Below are 17,877 nucleotides of genomic sequence, written 5' to 3'. Positions count from 1 at the left end.
GATAAGATGGCGACCCAGGAAGACATCTCGTCAAGAGCTCTGCCTCTTTGCCTGCCAAGAAACTAAGTTAGCTGTTTTTATTCATCTAGCTGCTATTTTTGTGTTTTGCATAGCCACCCTGCCTATCCGCTTGCTTGAACTGACTTGCATAGAATTTATTGACTGACCTTGGGATTGTCTTGCTCCGGACAGCATTTTTGCTCCTCTTTTACGAGGGCATCTGTGTTTGGAACTGTGCCTAGGAGTGGGCTGTTATCATCTTCTCAAGGGGAGGTATGTGAATGGAATACAAACTTGTTTTGGCAGCTTTAGTTGGAAATTACAAGAACGACACTGAGAGCAGCTGAGAAAGAGAGAGAGTTGCAGCGTTTGGTTGCCTCTCACACCCAGCAGCCCAGCAGCAGCCTCTAGCCTACAGATCAGCATTAAGAACAGTTGGGAGGGGAGAGAGAACTACAACACTCTATTTGCCTTCTACTTAGAGCTCTGTAAGCCGCTTTTGTAACATCAAGTTTATCCCCCTTTAACACCTTTTGGGACTATAAGAGGGGGGTAGTGTTGAGCTGAGAAGCCCACCCCCCTTTATGGCCATCCCCCCTACCTTAGGGTCTGGTTTTGGTGGCAGTAAGGGAGCAGTGTGACGGACGGCCAGAACATCAGCCAGGTGGTGGTGGGAGAGCACCTAGCCTGCTCCCCCTGCCTGTGGTGTGGAGGGCTGTAGAGAGTAACGGCCTGGCGGTGGTGACAGCGCCGCAGAAAACAGCCGGGCCCTGGTCTCGGTGTAAGGCACCAGGAGAGCGGTCGGGGCGGCAGCGTAGAAGAGCCGTGGAGGACATCGGTCCGGCGGCGGTGGGAGCGCCGCGGAGGGCAGCCAGGCTCTGGGTGTGGCCCAGCAACCGAAGGAAGATTGTCATCTTTATTATTGCCACCACTGCCAAGACTAGGACTACTTGTGTTGATTTTGGGCTGATTTTGACTGTGGGGATGTATGGATGTGTGGTTGTGGGGAATTGTAATGATTTTTAATTTTAATTTAAATTTAATTTAGCAGTATCAGAGTGTTAGAGGTGGGTCTCCGGCTCATTATTGTTTTAGGGTGGGTGGCCTGTCTGATTGGCGAACAGGGACAGGGGCATGTGCAAGTCAGGGGGGGATGTGACAGGGAGGGTGAGGGGCCAAACTATAGAAAGAGTGGGCGGCAGACGTTGGAATGGTACTGTTGGCAGACCATGCCAGATGAGGGGAACACGGGATAGATGTGTAATACCCATCCCATGTTCCGGGTCTGTTCAGAACCAGACGACAACTGGGGGATGCAGGATTCCTACCGACCTTCGATTGTTGTTGTGTAATGCCAGGTCTGTAGTACAAAAAACATTGCATATCCATGATATAATCTTGGATGGGCAAGCAGACCTGGCATGTATTACGGAGACCTGGCTGGATGAGGCCTCAGCTCCCATTCTTGAGGCCATGTGTCCGCCGGGTTTCCGTTATGCACAACAACCGAGGGTGGGAAGGCGGGGAGGGGGTGTGGCAGTCATCTATCGGGAGTCTCTAGTTTTTACCAGACCTCCTCTTCATAGGACTAAGTTTGTTGACTGCATGTACTGGAGGTTGGGCCCGAAGGGCAGTTTGGGGATCCTGCTTGTGTACCGCCCACCCCGCTGCACAGCAGACTCCCTGGCCGAGGTGCTAGAGATGGTCTCGGCTGTACGTGCGCTGTCCCCAGAGCTGTTAATTCTCGGGGACTTCAATGTACATGCTGAGACCACTCTCGTAGGAGCCCCTCAGGATTTCCTGGAAACCATGGCTTCCTGGGAACTGCACCTTAGTAATATTGGGCCCACCCATGTAGCCGGTCATGCCCTCGACCTTATATTTGTCCTGGGAGGGGAGGGAAGTGTTCTGAAGTTGGGGGTGGCTTCTTCCACCCCTGTGTCATGGTCAGACCACTATCTGGTAAATATAGACTTCTCGATACCACACACCCTCCGTAGGGGAAAAGGACCTATTAGAATGGTCCGCCCCAGACGCCTAATGGTTCCAGAAGGATTCCTGACTGCGCTTGGGGAATTGGAACCTGCTGAAGGCTGCACGGTCGATACCCTGGTGATGGAGTGGAATGAGGGGATCACCAGGGCTCTGGACCGCATGGCGCCGAAACGTCCTCTCCCCCTGAACAGAACTCAGTTAGCACCTTGGTATACTCCACGAAGATGTCCGGACACAGGTTAGAGCAGCAGTAACTGCCTACCAAGTGGCAATAAAGGCAGAAAAGAAGAGGTTCTTTGCTGCCTCTATTGCGTCCGCAGAGTGCTGTCCCAGGAGGTTGTTCCAAGTGGTCCGAAGCCTGGTCGGTCCAGTTGCTCAGGAACCCTTGGAACAGTCTAAGGCCTCCTGTGACAAATTAGCAAAGCACTTTGCCGACAAAATCGAACATTTACGGAGCTCAATTCCGTACGCCGTGGACACAGTAAATGAAACAGAGTTGGCCAGTTGCAATCCGGTCAAATGGGATCGGTTTTGACCTCTTCCTTCTGAGGATGTGGACAAGGTGCTCTCGACTGTGAAGCCTACCACCTGTCTAACTGATCCTTGCCCATCGTGGCTCCTTGTGAGCTGCAAAGAAAAATTGGGCGAGGGGATTAAGGCGGTGGTCAATGCATCCTTGGAGGAGGGTGTAATGCCATTAGCACTCAAGGAGGCAATTGTAAAGCCCATCTTAAAGAAGTCCTCCTTGAATCCCCAAGTTTTGAATAACTTTCGCCCAATTTCGAACCTACCATTCCTGGGCAAGATCATTGAGCGAGTGGTGGCTAATCAGTTGTCGACACACTTGGATGAAACGGATTATTTGGATCCATACCAATCGGGTTTCAGGACTGGACATGGAACTGAAACAGCATTGGTCGCTCTGGTTGATGATATGAGGAGGGCATTAGATAGGGGAGAATTCACCTTTCTTGTCCTCCTCGATCTCTCAGCGGCTTTTGATACTGTCGACCACAGTATCCTTTTACATCGCCTGGAGGAATCGGGAATAGGAGACACTGTACTACGGTGGTTCCATTCCTTTCTTTCCGACAGGCATCAACAGGTAGCATTGGGGGAGGAGGTTTCAGACCCTTGGCCTCTCAATTGTGGTGTGCCACAGGGCTCTATCCTCTCTCCCATGCTATTTAATATCTATATGAAGCCGCTGGGGACAATCATCAGGAGATTTGGGCTGCAGTGTCATCAATATGCGGATGACACCCAGCTCTATCTCTCGTTTAAATCTTCACCAGAGTCTGCTGTGGAGACCATATCCAAGTGCCTGGAATCCGTGAGTGGATGGATGGGAAGGAACAGGCTGAAGTTGAATCCTGATAAGACTGAGGTGCTACTCGTAGGAGACAAGGGAAGGCTAGGAGATGTTGACCTGGTGTTCGACGGGGTGAAATTGCCCCTGAAGGACCAGGTCCGCAGCCTTGGGGTTGTTCTTGATTCCAAGCTGTCCATGGAGGCTCAGATTTCGGCAGTGAGCCGGGCAGCTTGGTATCAATTACACCTCATTCGTAGACTGCAGCCCTACCTTCCTGCTCATCAGCTCCCACTGGTGGTACATGCCCTGGTCACCTCTCGGTTGGATTACTGTAATGTGCTCTACGTGGGGTTACCCTTGAAAACGGTCCGGAAATTACAACTTATACAAAATGCTGCGGCTCGACTACTTACAAACTGTCGCCGCCGGGAACACATCACTCCAGTGTTATTCGATCTACACTGGCTCCCAGTTATTTTCCGGGCCCAATTCAAGGTGTTGGTATTAACCTTTAAATCCCTATACGGTCTCGGCCCAGTTTATCTGATGAAGCGCCTCCAGCGCCACCAACCATGCCGCCCAACAAGATCAGCCACACAGGACCTTCTCTCAATCCCGCCAACTAAAACAGCTAGGTTGGCGGGGACAAGAGAGAGGGCATTTTCAGTGGCGGCCCCCACTCTCTGGAACTCCCTCCCGTATGACCTTCGACATGCCCCTTCCCTGAATGTATTCCGCCAAGCTTTGAAGACCTGGCTCTTCAGACAGGCCTTTGGGACTTACGGGGAGGGTTAAATTTTTACGACCAATAGCCTACTACTCTGTACTGGAACTGTTTTATTGTTTTATTGTTATATTGTATTTTATGATGTATTTTATTATGATGTAATGTATTGTTGTTAAATTGTATGTCGCCTAGAGTGGCCATTGGCCAGATAGGCAACCCACAAATTAAATTATTATTATTATTATTATTATTATTATTATTATTAAAAGTATTCAACTTTTTCCTTCCAAATCAAGTCAAGGTCACCCTTGTCTGCAGAAATGAACATGGTTATCAAAATCTGGGAAATGTTTCTTATTCCAGTGAGCAAGTGCAACAGGTAAATCTCTTCCAAAATTTATAATCTACTTGCCAGTTATAACTTAAAGGGACACTGCTTATGCATTTTTCTCTTTTGTACATCTTTTAAAAATTCATCAATTTCATATGTCCACCCACACTCCCAAGTGTTATTTTCTTGTTTTCTTTTTTAAAAAGAAAAATGCCAGCAACCTACTTCTTCTGAGCAATTTTATCCTACTTCACCACCATTTATGCAGGCCAAAGTAACATTTTTGGTAAAGTATATGACTCAGTTGTGTGCTTCTAAGGAAATGTATAAAGCATGAAATTATTTTAAAATGTTATGAAAAATGTACTGGCAGTGTTCTTTTTAGTGTCTTAACAAAGCTGCAGTTTCAATTTCTTTTATTCCAAAATAAACTACTTCTACCAGTGCAGCTTGATATCAAAGGAAATGACTGAGATGGATGGATACTTTTCAAACACAAGTATGAAGCAGAAATTTAAATTGCATTTGTATTCCTTGAAAAGACCATCCCAACACTATATTACTAAACACATTATCTTGACATTGTCCCAGTGATTTTAATGGAATATAGGAATACAAGAAGATACCTTACACCAGCTCTATTTGTTCAGCCCAATATTGTCTAATCTGACAGAGGGTAGCATTCCAGGGTCTCAGACAGACAAGTAGTCCACATCATCTGCTATCTCAGGGATGGGAAACCTCAGGTCCAGGGGCCAAATGCAGCCGTTTAGGCCTCTCTATGTGGCCCTCAGGACTCTCATCAGGCCACACACTCTCCCAAGCCACACTCCTTCCTGGCCCAACTTTGCACACACACCCAAGTGTTTGTGGCTGGCTGGAATGCGTCCTTATCCTTTCATCGTACTTCTTGATTGCCTGGATGGAGGGTAGCGACGGATGTGTTAGTGTGACGAATCTAGCCCACTGTACAAACACCCTTTTAATTTTAATGCCCTTTTAAGTCTAGTGAAACGTTTCATTCCTTTCCCACTTTTGCTTCTGGCCCCACCCACCACTGGCATATGGCCCCCAGAAGGTTGCCCAGAAGGGAATGCGGCCCTCATCTGAAAACATTTCCCCATCTCTGTGCTACCTGATCTTTATAAATGAAGATGCTGAGCACTGGACGTGGGGCTATCTGCAGGCAAAGCATTTTCTCTATTACTGAGCTATGGTCCCTCTCTAATGGAGTATTCAGAGTAAGAATACTGGGCTATAATCCTATTTACTAGGGTGAGAAACTGAAGGGCCCTGGTCATATTGGTTCCCTGCTCCTGGACTGTTAACTGTCACCCCAACTGCCAGTGACCCACTTTATGGGGCAGGTGAGGCACAGGGAGGCTTACTGAAAGTGTCACCCACCAGGGCCTACATTTACCCGATTCACTTGTCCATCATTTCCCATTTCTCAATTTGGCCTATCCCCAGCCCCACACAACTCCAAACTGGGGCAAAACATATATTCCTAACAGACGTTCTAGTACAAAATCTTAGAACTTGTGCTTTGCTTACTGCAGGCATATTTTCAGTGTTACTCATACCATATACTTATGTTACTGCCAGAGAAAGTCAAAGTCAAAACTGGCTAGATTAGAGGTGATTTTCATATCTGGATAATGTAATGAGGTGGGGAGAGGGGCAATCCAGTACTACAAAAAAAAGGGGGGTGATAATAAAAAGACAGCTGATAACATCAGCTTCCATATGACCAACTTGATACACAAGGCATTAACATGAGAGTTCTCAAGCTTCTCACTCTGTGTGGAACTACTAACATTGCTAATTAAAGAAAACAAAATGTAAAAGAGATAACAGCAGTGGTGCATGGTGCCCAGTGGGACTGGGAAGGTGAAAGACAGAGAGACCAACGGTAAGTGGAGCCACAGCTAATGACAGGCAGAGCCAACTCATTCCAGTTTTGTCAACGGCCTCCTCTCTGCCGAGTTGTACAAGGGCAACACTGAAACTAAGGAGGAGGGAGGAAAGGTGGCATCACCCCCTGGACTGATTGTAAGTAAAATGGTAGGCAGATGGGGGCTGGCTGAAGGCAGACTGAGGTTGGTGGGGCAGTGTCCCATTCTCCCTAATGACCCATATCCTCTACTGGATAACAGGTACTTTTTTTTTTTTACATTACAGAGTTATGTTTCCGCATAAAACATTTTAAAAGACCCTGTGTGTGACAAAATCCCTACACCCATTCAATTTTTTTTGACCAACAATCCCAACAATATTTTTAGTGAAGTACTTCTGCCAAAATAAAAAGTGGTTTTAGTGTCTCCTGAGGCCTTAAGTGTTAAGTGGCCAATCTCTACACTCAATCTGCAACGAACACCAATACCTGGACAGGATTAGGCATTGTGCTACTGAAAGACCTACAGATCATGGCAAAACCCAGGTAGGACTCTTGCAGTAATGCAATTATGCAACTGAAATTCTGCTGTGAGATGGGAGCAAGCCTAGCACGTTTTAGTACCTCAAGTTCAGGTCATGGTGAACATTCCTTTGCTACAATACAAGAGAGTCAGATGTCCTTCCCCACCAAAACAAAAACACTCACCACGTGTCTCTGGCCTCCCAGATGTTGTTGGACTACAACTCCCATCATTCCTGACCACTGGCCATGCTCGCTGGGGCCGATAGGAGTTGGAGTCCAACAACATCTGGAAGTCCAAACATTCCCCATCCCTGCTCTAAACTATCACTTCGGTGTGATTTTAGCAGGGTAAGAGAAAGCTGCTTGCTTGGGAGGGCACATATGGTAGACACAGTACAGTCTATAGATCAAGCATAGTAACATACCCTGAAGCATAAAAACAAAGACATCAAATGTAAAAAAAGAATCAAAATATGTTCAAACAAACTGTCTCGCACATCTGAATAGCATACATAATACACTTTATTTTATAGTGTCTACCAACTGTAGCTTGGCATCTGCTATTCTCATAGAAATTATACACAGATTTAGGCCCACATCTGCATTATATATTTAAAGCAGTATCATACCTCTTTGAACAGTCAAGACTTCCCCAAAAGAATCCTGGGAAGTGTCGTTTGCTAAGGGCTCTCCCTCTATTCCCCTCACAGAGCTACAATTCCCGGAGTTCCCAAGGAAGAGGGATTTATTGTTAAACCATTCTGGGAATTGTTGCTCTGTGAGAGCAATAGGGGTCTCCTAACAACTATCCGCACTAAGGCTGCCAGGTCCATGGCCTGAGACTGATCCTGTATCTTTAGGAGAAGAGAAAGTGAGCCAAGTGCAGGTGTTCTTGCAACCCTGTAATGGAAAAAACCACAAGATGGAATTCTCCCTTCCCCCTGCACAACTTGTAAAGATACAGAAGACCTCTTGGAGGCTGGGCCTGGCAACCAAGAGGTCTTCTGTATCTTTAAAAGTTGTGCAGGGGGAATAGAGAATTCTACCTAGGGTGATAGCACTTCAACATTCACAGCTTTTCCCCAAAGAATCCTAGCTGATGGAGTTGTTAGGAGACCCCTATACCCCCCATGGAGCTACAATTCCCAGAGTGGTTTTTAGTCCCTCTTCCCAGGAACCCAATGGTATCATAGTGCTTTCAATGTATAGTGCAGATGTGGCCATGTATACATAAATGTGTATCATGCATTAGATAAAATCAAAGCAATGGATGGTATTTAATGCTAGCCCTACTCAGAATAGATCCATTGAAGTTAATAGGCATGCCTAACGTAAAATTAACATCATTAATTTTATGGGTCCACCCTGAGTAGGACTTAGTTGAAAAAACCTCAAGAGTTTATGATACACAACTCCTTGGCACAACCTATAAGGCAGCCCTATGCATTCCCTGTTTTGTGCACAATAGCAAATTTGTAAAAAGTACCAAGGAAATCTACCCAAAAGCTGAAAAGAATGACTTACTTAATAATAGCTCTCTCTCTCTCTCTCTCTCTCTCTCTCTCTCTCTCTCTCCACACACGCACACACACACAAGTCAAGGCTTTTCAGATGAGACACAGCAGGTCTATAAAAACAAGCAGTTCAATGTGTCACTCTTTGCACAATGCGTTTTTAAAATCACAGTGTGATGAGAGAAAGTCAGGCGCATAAATCTATTCTTAGTCGCCATATACTTATATCTGCTAATGTAAACTTTGTGGTGGCAGTCCAAATAAAGACCACTACAAGAACAGTAGCATTCTCTCTCAAAGCAAGGCTATCATCAGCCAGACAGAAAATGGGGTGTCCCCATCAAGTTCACACCTTCATTCTAAAAGTTCCACAAGCACAGGTGAGAGCATGCAACATGCAGCTGCACTCACGATCTCCAGACCAGAGCTAGGCCAGTGTGCATTAAGGGCTGAGGAAGTTCCCTTTCCTCCTCTACCCTTTAGCAGACTGTGTTGTGCAACTCATGTTATAAATTTTCAAAATATACCATCATAATCTGTGTAAATCATAGGTACAAATGCAAAGGTTTATTGTGATATACAATGCAACAGCAGGCATACATACTGCACAAGGTACTTTTGAGTACTTAATAATGCAGGTTTAACAAACATATAATTGGGAAGTGGTGGGCTCTCCCCCACTGGAGATATTTAAGCTGAAGATGGATGGCCATCTGTCAGGGATGCTGCAGTTGCATCCTGCATTGAGCAGGTGGTTGGACTAAATGACTCCAAGGTCCCTTCCATCTCTAAAATTCTACACTTTACCTCCTCTTGTATGAACCAGTTTAAGATCTCTGCTTTTTCTGTTGTCCTCCTTCTGATAAAGGTTCAGCTGGTGGGGTCAAAAGAAAAGGCCTGTTTGATTGTAGAACTACCTGCCCAGAGATGTACATCTGAGCTTTTCACAGCTCACATTTTTTAAAACATTCTCTTAAAACAGTTTTCTTTCAGCAGGCATTTTTGGTTAGGGCCTTTCAGTAGTATGTATTTTTACTGTCTACTATCTGCTACTTTTATTGTATTTCATTTTTTGTTAAAATATTGTAAGTTGCCTTGAGTTTGTATTGGCACAGAAAAATGAGATATACATTTTAGAATCAAATATGAATACAAAGTACAGCTTTGGATGGTTTGGTGCATATAACTTAATCTGGAGGTTTAAGGACACAGCTAATAAGGAAGTTCTCCTGCACAATGTTCCAGTAATATAAATGGCACATCACATTCACAAATGTCTTCTCTCTCCTTTCCTCCAAGGAAGCTGGTGAGAGCAGAATACTGCTTACAGGAGCTCTGAGACATTGCACTGGATTCTGCAGAAAAGAATCTTCCTATATCAGTCTTGTATTTCACTTGTCTGATTGCCACAGGTGACCAGGAATTCCATACAAGTGAGTGAGCAGGCTGATGGAGCAGGGGCAGTTGTTCTATCAACCCATTTACGTTCCATGCTAGCTACAGACAATCTGGAATTCTTTTCCTCCACAACCAGTGTGTGTGGGGTTTTTTTTTTACAGATTGCTCAATCATCCGTGCACTTGGTGTTTTATTTCACTAGCCTGCTAAGAAGCTAGCATTTATTTATTTAATTAAATATTTCTAACCAATTACATATCAGTCCATCTTGGGGTGGGATACAAAAATTCTTGGAACATCTAAAACCACAATAATCCATAAGTCATATTCAGCATGAAATCTTTAAAACACTCAATATCCACAAAGAGCACAAGCAGGTCAAATACTAGATTACCCTCAATACAATACAAATGCCAGTATAAAAAGCCAGGTTTCAAATGGTGGCAAAATGAGCCAGCCTTGGCACCACCTGGGCCTCTGAAGAAAGCGTATTTCATAACTGGGGCACCACAACTATGCTTCTACCCTGGGTGAGAAGGGCCTTTCCCTCCTCTGCAGTCAGTATGAAAACACAGGCTAGTGGCCCCTTAGCAGACAAGCACACTTTTGATTCCCAGGCTAGGAATGTTTGTGGGCTTATTTATAAATCTATCCTATACCCTCTGGTGGTTTATAGACTTAATAATTCATGCTGCAATTCACAAGCTTTGAAATTAATGCTAAATCATTGATTTACCTTTAAAAACAATGCTATTGTCTATTTGACTACAACTTTATAAGGGTGGTATCTGGCTAAGTACTACTCTGAGCAGACCCACTGAAATAAATGGACTTAAGTCAGACATTACTAACATGTCCATTGATTTCAGTAGGTTTATTCTATGTAAGATATCACTATTAAATTTGACTTTGTCTTTTTTAAGATTACATACTCTATTAAAATATTTTTAAAGTCTTCTTTCTGGACCAAACGCATCCAAGACCGCAAATGAAATTTAAGCATTATATTTTTAATAAAATTTCAAAATTCAAAAAAATACAAGAAATCAACCATACATTAATATGTAATTAAACCATGGGACAAAAACATTTCCGGAGTCACACCAGTAAAGAGGCCAACTAAACTGAAACTTATAAACTAAAAGCCATTCAAAATAGATGGGTTTTCAAAGCCTTTTTAAATACAAGTGACAGGGGCCAATAATATTCCTTCCAAGAGGCCACTACTGAGAAGGCTCTGTCCACAGAGCCCACTAAAAGGATAACAACACAGAAATACGAATTCTCAGGAAAGCTTACAGTCAGCTTTTCCTACTTTTTACATTTTAAAACCTTATTCCAATAAACGGGAGCCATTATTCCAAAAATGAAGAACATCTCTTTCTTCATCTCTTCACAATGCCAATTTAGACACGCATTTATCCTGATCCAATCCTCTTTAGATTTCAGTAATTTTTTTTTCCCAGTACCTTGCAAGCAATATACATGGTGCAGTCAATAGATCACCAATTAAGACTGAATAATCTTCATTATCTTATTAAGAATAACCCTAGAGGAGTTCCGGTGAGTTTTACTCAGTTGTGGTCTCCACCGACAGAAGGTTTCTGATCCAGTGAAGACTTCTGTTAGCAGAGTGGAGGAGGCAATTTATCCAGCTCCCCTGTTCGTTCTGCAGCCTCCCTGTGCCCTCTAAATCTGCTCCAGAGGCTTGGGGGACTCTTATGAACAGCATGGTAGGTGGCATGAAAGACTGCAGGGAAAGAAGAAATTGGCAAAAATCAGCTCCCTCCATTTTAGCTTGCTGAACCAAAGAGCTTTCCATCAGCAGAGCCACATTTTGAGATTTTCTTGTAAGTAAATCCAAGTGGGACCCACAATAAAATGTTGCTATGTATTTTATCACCCTATTTGTTTAATCTATAGGCAAAACATATCATACGGAAAGCAGGATTGGACCAAGAAGGTGGTGTGAAAATTGGAAGGAGAAATATCAATAATTTCAGATATGCAGACGATACCATACTACTAGCAGAAACCAGTAATGATTTGAAACGAATGCTGATGAAAGTTAAAGAGGAAAGCACAAAAGCAGGAGTACAGCTGAACGTCAAAAAGACTAAAGTAATGACAACAGAAGATTTATGCAACTTTACAGTTGACAATGAAGACACTGAACTTGTCAAGGATTATCAATACCTTGGCACAATCATTAACCAAAATGGAGACAACAGTCAAGAAATCAGAAGAAGGCTAGGACTGGGGAGGGCAGCTGTGAGAGAACTAGAAAAGGTCCTCAAATGCAAAGATGTATCACTGAACACTAAAGTCAGGATCATTCAGACCATGGTATTTCCGATCTCTATGTATGGATGTGAAAGTTGGACAGTGAAAAAAGCTGATAAGAGAAAAATCAACGTATTTGAAATGTGGTGTTGGAGAAGACCTTTGTGCATACTATGGACTGCAAAAAAGACAAATAATTGGGTGTTAGAACAAATTAAACCAGAACTATCACTAGAAGCTAAAATGATGAAACTTAGGTTATCATACTTTGGACACATAATGAGAAGACATGATTCATTAGAAAAGATAATAATGCTTGGAAAAACAGAAGGAAGTAGAAAAAGAGGAAGGCCAAACAAGAGATGGATTGATTCCATAAAGGAAGCCACAGACCTGAACTTACAAGATCTGAACAGGGTGGTTCATGACAGATGCTCTTGGAGGTCACTGATTCATAGGGTCGCCATAAGTCGTAGTCGACTTGGAGGCACACAACAACAACAAATGGGGAATGTTCTTGTTAATTGTTCTCTTCTAGGATATTCCATTCATTCCTGTCATACACACCCGTCCCAGCTTTCCATTTTTTATCAACAGACACACTGCATTCTGTGGCTACTAGGCATGCTTGGTCCTCAATGAGCTGTTTTGTAATTCCCCCTTTCTTTAGGGTTTTTTCCCTAAAGTGTTGTGTAAATCTGCAAACCTTGGGATTCCCCCAAGCCTGTCAATTCATCTTCTTTCTTTGGTGACAGAGATGTTTTGTGTACATAAGGATCAACGCTAGAATGAGTTTGCTACTAGTATATATTATACATTTTGGTGTGTAAAATTCAGGGCTGGAAATATCTATAGTATTTCGCTGCCAGGGTATCCAGAAATCTTTCTACACCAGGCCTCAAAAAAATACTGATGCTAGCAACTCTGTAATATTTTTAAAGCCCTATTCATTTTCAAATAGTCTATGCATCAGAGTGTGGGGGGTGTTGGGGGGCGAGAACAATCTGAAAAGTTTAAACACGTCATAAAAAGAACAATGTAGTAGTATTCAAAAGGGTACATGAGCCTGAAGGTATGCAAAAATAAATATATTTTTTTAAAAGCAGTCATGCAGGATGCTGACAGACAGGAAAGGTCTCAGGCGAATGCAGAAAAAATATCAATGACACAGGAAATAGATCAATAACTCACCAATCCATTGTTCGGCTGAAGTGAAAAAACAAACAAAATATTATTGGGCTACATCAGAGGAGTATTTTCACACAACTAGGTCTGGATCTTCACACATATTTGAGTTTTTCTGTGGTAGCTCCCAGGTTGTGGAATGCACATCTGGAACATCAGACCTCATCATTCTATATATCTTGAAGTCCGGAAGGTGCACCTTTTTACATAGACTTTTTTTGGGTGGAGGATGAGTTCAGAGCATCCCTTCCATTGTAATGATGTTGCTATTTCTGACTGCTGTTGCTACAGTTTATGCTCTAATAATGCTTGTGCATTACATGGTTTATTGTATTAAGCTGCATGTAGTCCACCCTAGGACAGCATGGAGCAGAGCAGGCTACAAATGCATATTTTTTAAAAAAAACAGATAGACAACTTATATAGTGGTTTGTTTGCATGCAGGATCAATGGCTACTAACCATGATGGTTATGCTCTTCCTCCACAGTCGGAGACGGTATTCTTCTGAATATCAGTTGTTGGAAACTGCAGAAGGTAAGAGTGCTGTGGCACTCAGGTCTTGTTTCTGGGCTTCCTACAGGCATCTGGTTGGCCACTGTGAGAACAGGATGATGGACTAGATGGGCTACTGGCCTGATCCAACAGGCTCTAATCAAACTCCTGCTATACAATCTATTTCAGTGTCCTTCTGCAACTTCCAGCAGAATTTGACTGTTCAGTTTATTAAACTTCTGACACATTTGTAGGGAAAACACTGCCTGCATTTCTATAGTACAAAGGACTAATGAGGATGTGTATAGTATTTTATTAATGTGGTGAGAGTTCTGTAAACAAAATCAACTTTGAGCATGTTGGTTGCCGAGGATGTATTTAAAATACAAACTCTTTGCATTTAAGAGCTTCAGCAGTCAGAAAGTTTTTCCAATAACTCAGAGAAGCTTAGCTTTCATTCAAAAGTATCTAGCATTTATGATGGGAAGGGAAAGCATGGAATGAACTTCCAGTACTGGATTGAAACATGCCATTGTCCAAGAAGGCATTGTCTACAAATTTAAAGAAGGGTTTCGCTCTATCCCTGCATTTCTATGGTACAAGCCCTACTGGCTTAGCATTGGCACTCTGAATGACTACCATGTTTGATTTAATGCCAGAAGTGCTATCAATATAGGACTGGAGCTTTTGGAGGGAAGGGGATGATTCCTCAAGTTTTAGATAGCACAGTAAAGGAAAGCATTCAAAGTTGGTCATGCTTGTGATTTTTTTTAAGTCCATCTCATAATATTGATAGCTTGTTCATGATCTTGAACAGCTTGGGATTCTAGGTAAAAATCATTTTCACCATAATTTGACAGAAAATTCAGGAGTCAAAAAGGGATGTGCATTTCTGTAAAAAAAATCACTACTTCACACAAAAGATAACAAAATGTCTTCAAAGTTTGCCTAAGTTATCACTACTAGAACTAGGGTACCTCAGACTCAAAGAAGTAGTTGGTATGAAAACTGCATTGAGTTCTACGACTAGTGTTGCCATACTTTCTGTCACACTCATTCCAATTTTATGTGATGTATTCACAAGTCACAAATAAAATGGGCAGGCTGACTTCTTCTCATGCATTTGGGACTAATCTTCAGTATTTACAGTGTAATCCTATACATGTCTACTGTGAAATAAGTCCCATGTTCACATGACATGGCTTAGTGAGACTGTGCGGGCTCCCAGAGAGGCACATATAGCCAAGGTGTGGCTTAGGGTGTTGTCTGAATTGGCAGGCATGGTTAAGGTCCTGGTTAGTGAGGGGAGAGCTTAACCACAAGTCTCCGTTCAGAAAATGTACTAAGCCAAACTTGGCTTAGGCAAGGAGTAAAGCGGCTGCAAGCTCCTCTCAGGGGGCCCACCCATTTGTGTGGTCTTGCTGCCGCAATTTGACTCAGTGTTGTACAATCCAGCTCACTATGTTTAAGTGAGGCTTTCTTCCTAGTAAGTACTGTATTTAGGATTGCAGCTTTAATTAATGAAGAGAAAAGAATTTGCAGGATTAAGGAGAGATATACAAACTCTTCCCTGTAGGAATCAGTGTGCTTTCTGTGGCTAGATTATATTAGTCCCATCATACATGTACAGTTCACTGTACAAACATGCTGGGAAGTTACAGCCAATCAAGGCTTCCTCTTGCATTTGTAAGCCATTTTCTTGCAAGCAAGATCACTACATACAATGTGAAATGAATGCATATTAACACAAACTCCTACTGTGTTTCTACCACGTATTCTTCCAGGGCTGTTGTAATGGGAAGCATCCTAACATGTCCTGTCTATCTATCAAAGGCAACTATGGAAGCTTTTTTTTCAAGAATGGGTAAGTATCTGAAATATTTAGCTCTAGAGGAAATGTGTCAGAGTCTATAGCTGTACAAGACTGATTTTCAAAATGCCCTCCATATGGTTTTTACAATATGTTTGAAAAGTTCTTCTGTCATGAACAAATTGCCCATCTCCGACTACTTGTGTTTCAATTCTCATCCCAAATATTTGCTGTGTAAGCCAACCAGCACTAATAATATAATCCCAAACTTGTTTACATGGGAGCAAGTCCACTGATTTCAATAGGATTCACCTCCACATAGCCTTAGATTTCTCTACACTTGCTTGGTATATACTTGATGAATGGCAAGTGAATATGTACAGAACTTTCTCTGTGGTACATTGTGTGCATGACAGTTTACATGTATGAATGGGTTACCCAGTGAAGCAAGGCCTTTGACTTAATTCACATATTCACTATTTTCTGTTTGCTTAGCTGCCTATGCATACATACATTGCAGTCAAACATTCTATTTGTAGGGAAAAGGCTGCGAGAAAAATAAGGCCTCTTTAACCACAAGATTTTCTAGCTTGTTATTGTAGCTTTGAACAAATCACTACCACTTTGGCAAAAAGCTTTTTTGTATATAGCACCTTTAAGACATTTCTCCTGTTGGTTGACAACCAGACTTCTAATGCTTCAGACTTGGAAAATGTTCAAAAAGAGTCAGGTGACTATCACTGTTCAAACCAAACTCCTTACATAAATGTGACCTTTGTGTCAGTCTCAACACTCCAAACTGTACAGGCACTATACCCGGGACAGTCATTTTTTAAAAAAACTAGATCTTGTGTTTCAACAACCTATAAAGCAGGGGTTCTTATTTATTTATTTGATTTATATCCCACCCTTCCTCCAGCATGAGCTTAGAGGTCCACAGATAGGCTTCAGAGGGTCCTTGAAGCAGGCACAAAAAAAAAGTTCCAATGCAATAAAATAAATCGTCTTTATTTATGGTGGTCTATAGCTTTCATTAGATTCCCAGTGGGGTCTGTGACCCAAAAAACTGTTAAGAACCATTGCTGTAAAGCTATATTATATAGCTACTATCAATGTACATAATGAATTTATACCATGGAAAAAAGGCCTTTTCTGAGACAAGTATACTTTGCAAACTGGAAGGACTGCAGGTGGAAGTGGGCCTTCAAAGCCATTTTATAAAACAGAGGCATTTTACAGAAACTTCAGCTCTGCAAACCTAGGAACTTATTAGGGAGTAAGCCCCACTGAACCCAGAACAGACACTGCAGGCAGCCAAGACTTACTTTGAGATAGGCCTCAGCCCCAAAATCCACTTCTAGCGTTGGGTGTGAATAAACCAACAATACAAAAGAAGGTGTCTTTAACACTCCCAGAACACTTTTATTTCAGCACTGCAAGTCCCAACACCTCCAGGAGCATTGTGCGAGGAAAGCAAGCTTCCAGGTTAGACAGGATAGGGTCTGCCAATGGCTATACAGAGGCTCCACGCTCAGGCGCAGTATACCTCAATATTAGATGTTGGTGGGAGAGGAAGACTATTGCCTTCATGGCCTGTTGGTCAGCTTCCTAGAAGCATCTGTCTGGCCACCGTGGAAAAACAGGGCACTGGGCAAGTAATTTGGATCTTCTGGGTATGATTCAGAAGGGTTGCTGATCCCTAACCAGCCGTCAGACCCGGTACCTCTCCGTTTAGACATAAAGCTCTTGTCGGAACCATGCACTGCCTGGGCTAACAGGGAAAGAGCACTGCATGCTAGAAAATGCCTTTTCCTTCTCCCATGGCCTCTCCTTCTCTTTTAGGACCCGGAAGCAGCACGACCTGCTTTCCTCTGCTTAGCCTTTCCCCGTCCGTAGGTTCCAAAAAGCGGGCCAAGCTGCGCCAAGGACAGGGCCTAGGTCAAAGCTAGCAACTTTCCGTCTTTTCCCTCCCAACAAGCGGTTGGAGAAGGAAGAGAGAAAAGCCGGACAAGCAAGTCACGCGGCCGCTGCAGCAGCAACTATTCGCGTCCGTCTCTGCGCGCCGCGCCAGGCTCTATGACTTACCTTGGCAGCCATGCTTTACCTTGAGCAGCCGGCCCCCTCTCCCTGGCTAGGCGAAGGAAGGCGGCGGCGCCGGCGGCGGCAAGCGGTGTCCTCGCTGACGCACCAATCAGCCGAGAGGAAGAGCCGCCGCCGCTCGCCCATTGGCTGAAAGCAACCTCTGAGAGTCAGCTGGAGCGCGCGTGATCCTCCTGTGTCCTCTGGCCTGGCCTCCCGGGCAGCGCGTGTTTGTTCTGGGGAAGCGTGCGATGCGAAGGTGCGCTTTGGGGGCCAGCCAAAGAAAATAAAATAGGAGTTAGGTCCTGCAGGCAGATCCATCCCGGGGATG

General features: G+C 43.5%; 1 protein-coding gene across 7 annotated transcripts in view; it reads right to left on the bottom strand.

The window, feature by feature from the left end:
- SLC25A13 (solute carrier family 25 member 13) overlaps nt 1–17,669 on the bottom strand; it is a 155,656-nt gene extending 137,987 nt beyond the window's left edge. The window contains exons 1-3 of one of the 7 annotated variants that reach the window (XM_061587748.1): nt 17,553–17,644; nt 13,626–13,760; nt 11,166–11,446 (exon numbers count right to left, since the gene is read on the bottom strand). In XM_061587748.1, coding sequence (XP_061443732.1) covers nt 11,166–11,183 — 18 coding nt within the window. In that variant the 5' untranslated portion in view covers nt 11,184–11,446; nt 13,626–13,760; nt 17,553–17,644. Of the gene's footprint in view, nt 1–11,165; nt 11,447–13,170; nt 13,186–13,625; nt 13,761–17,552 lie in introns of those variants that run through there. The other 6 variants (XM_061587746.1, XM_061587750.1, XM_061587747.1 and 3 more) reach the window with 6 other exon arrangements.
- Nucleotides 17,670–17,877: the final 208 nt, after the last annotated feature.

Source organism: Rhineura floridana, chromosome 10 (genome assembly GCF_030035675.1).
Source record: "Rhineura floridana isolate rRhiFlo1 chromosome 10, rRhiFlo1.hap2, whole genome shotgun sequence".
In the NCBI taxonomy this organism is placed as follows: Eukaryota; Metazoa; Chordata; class Lepidosauria; order Squamata; family Rhineuridae; genus Rhineura; species Rhineura floridana.
This window is presented reverse-complemented; position numbering and strand designations above follow the sequence as displayed.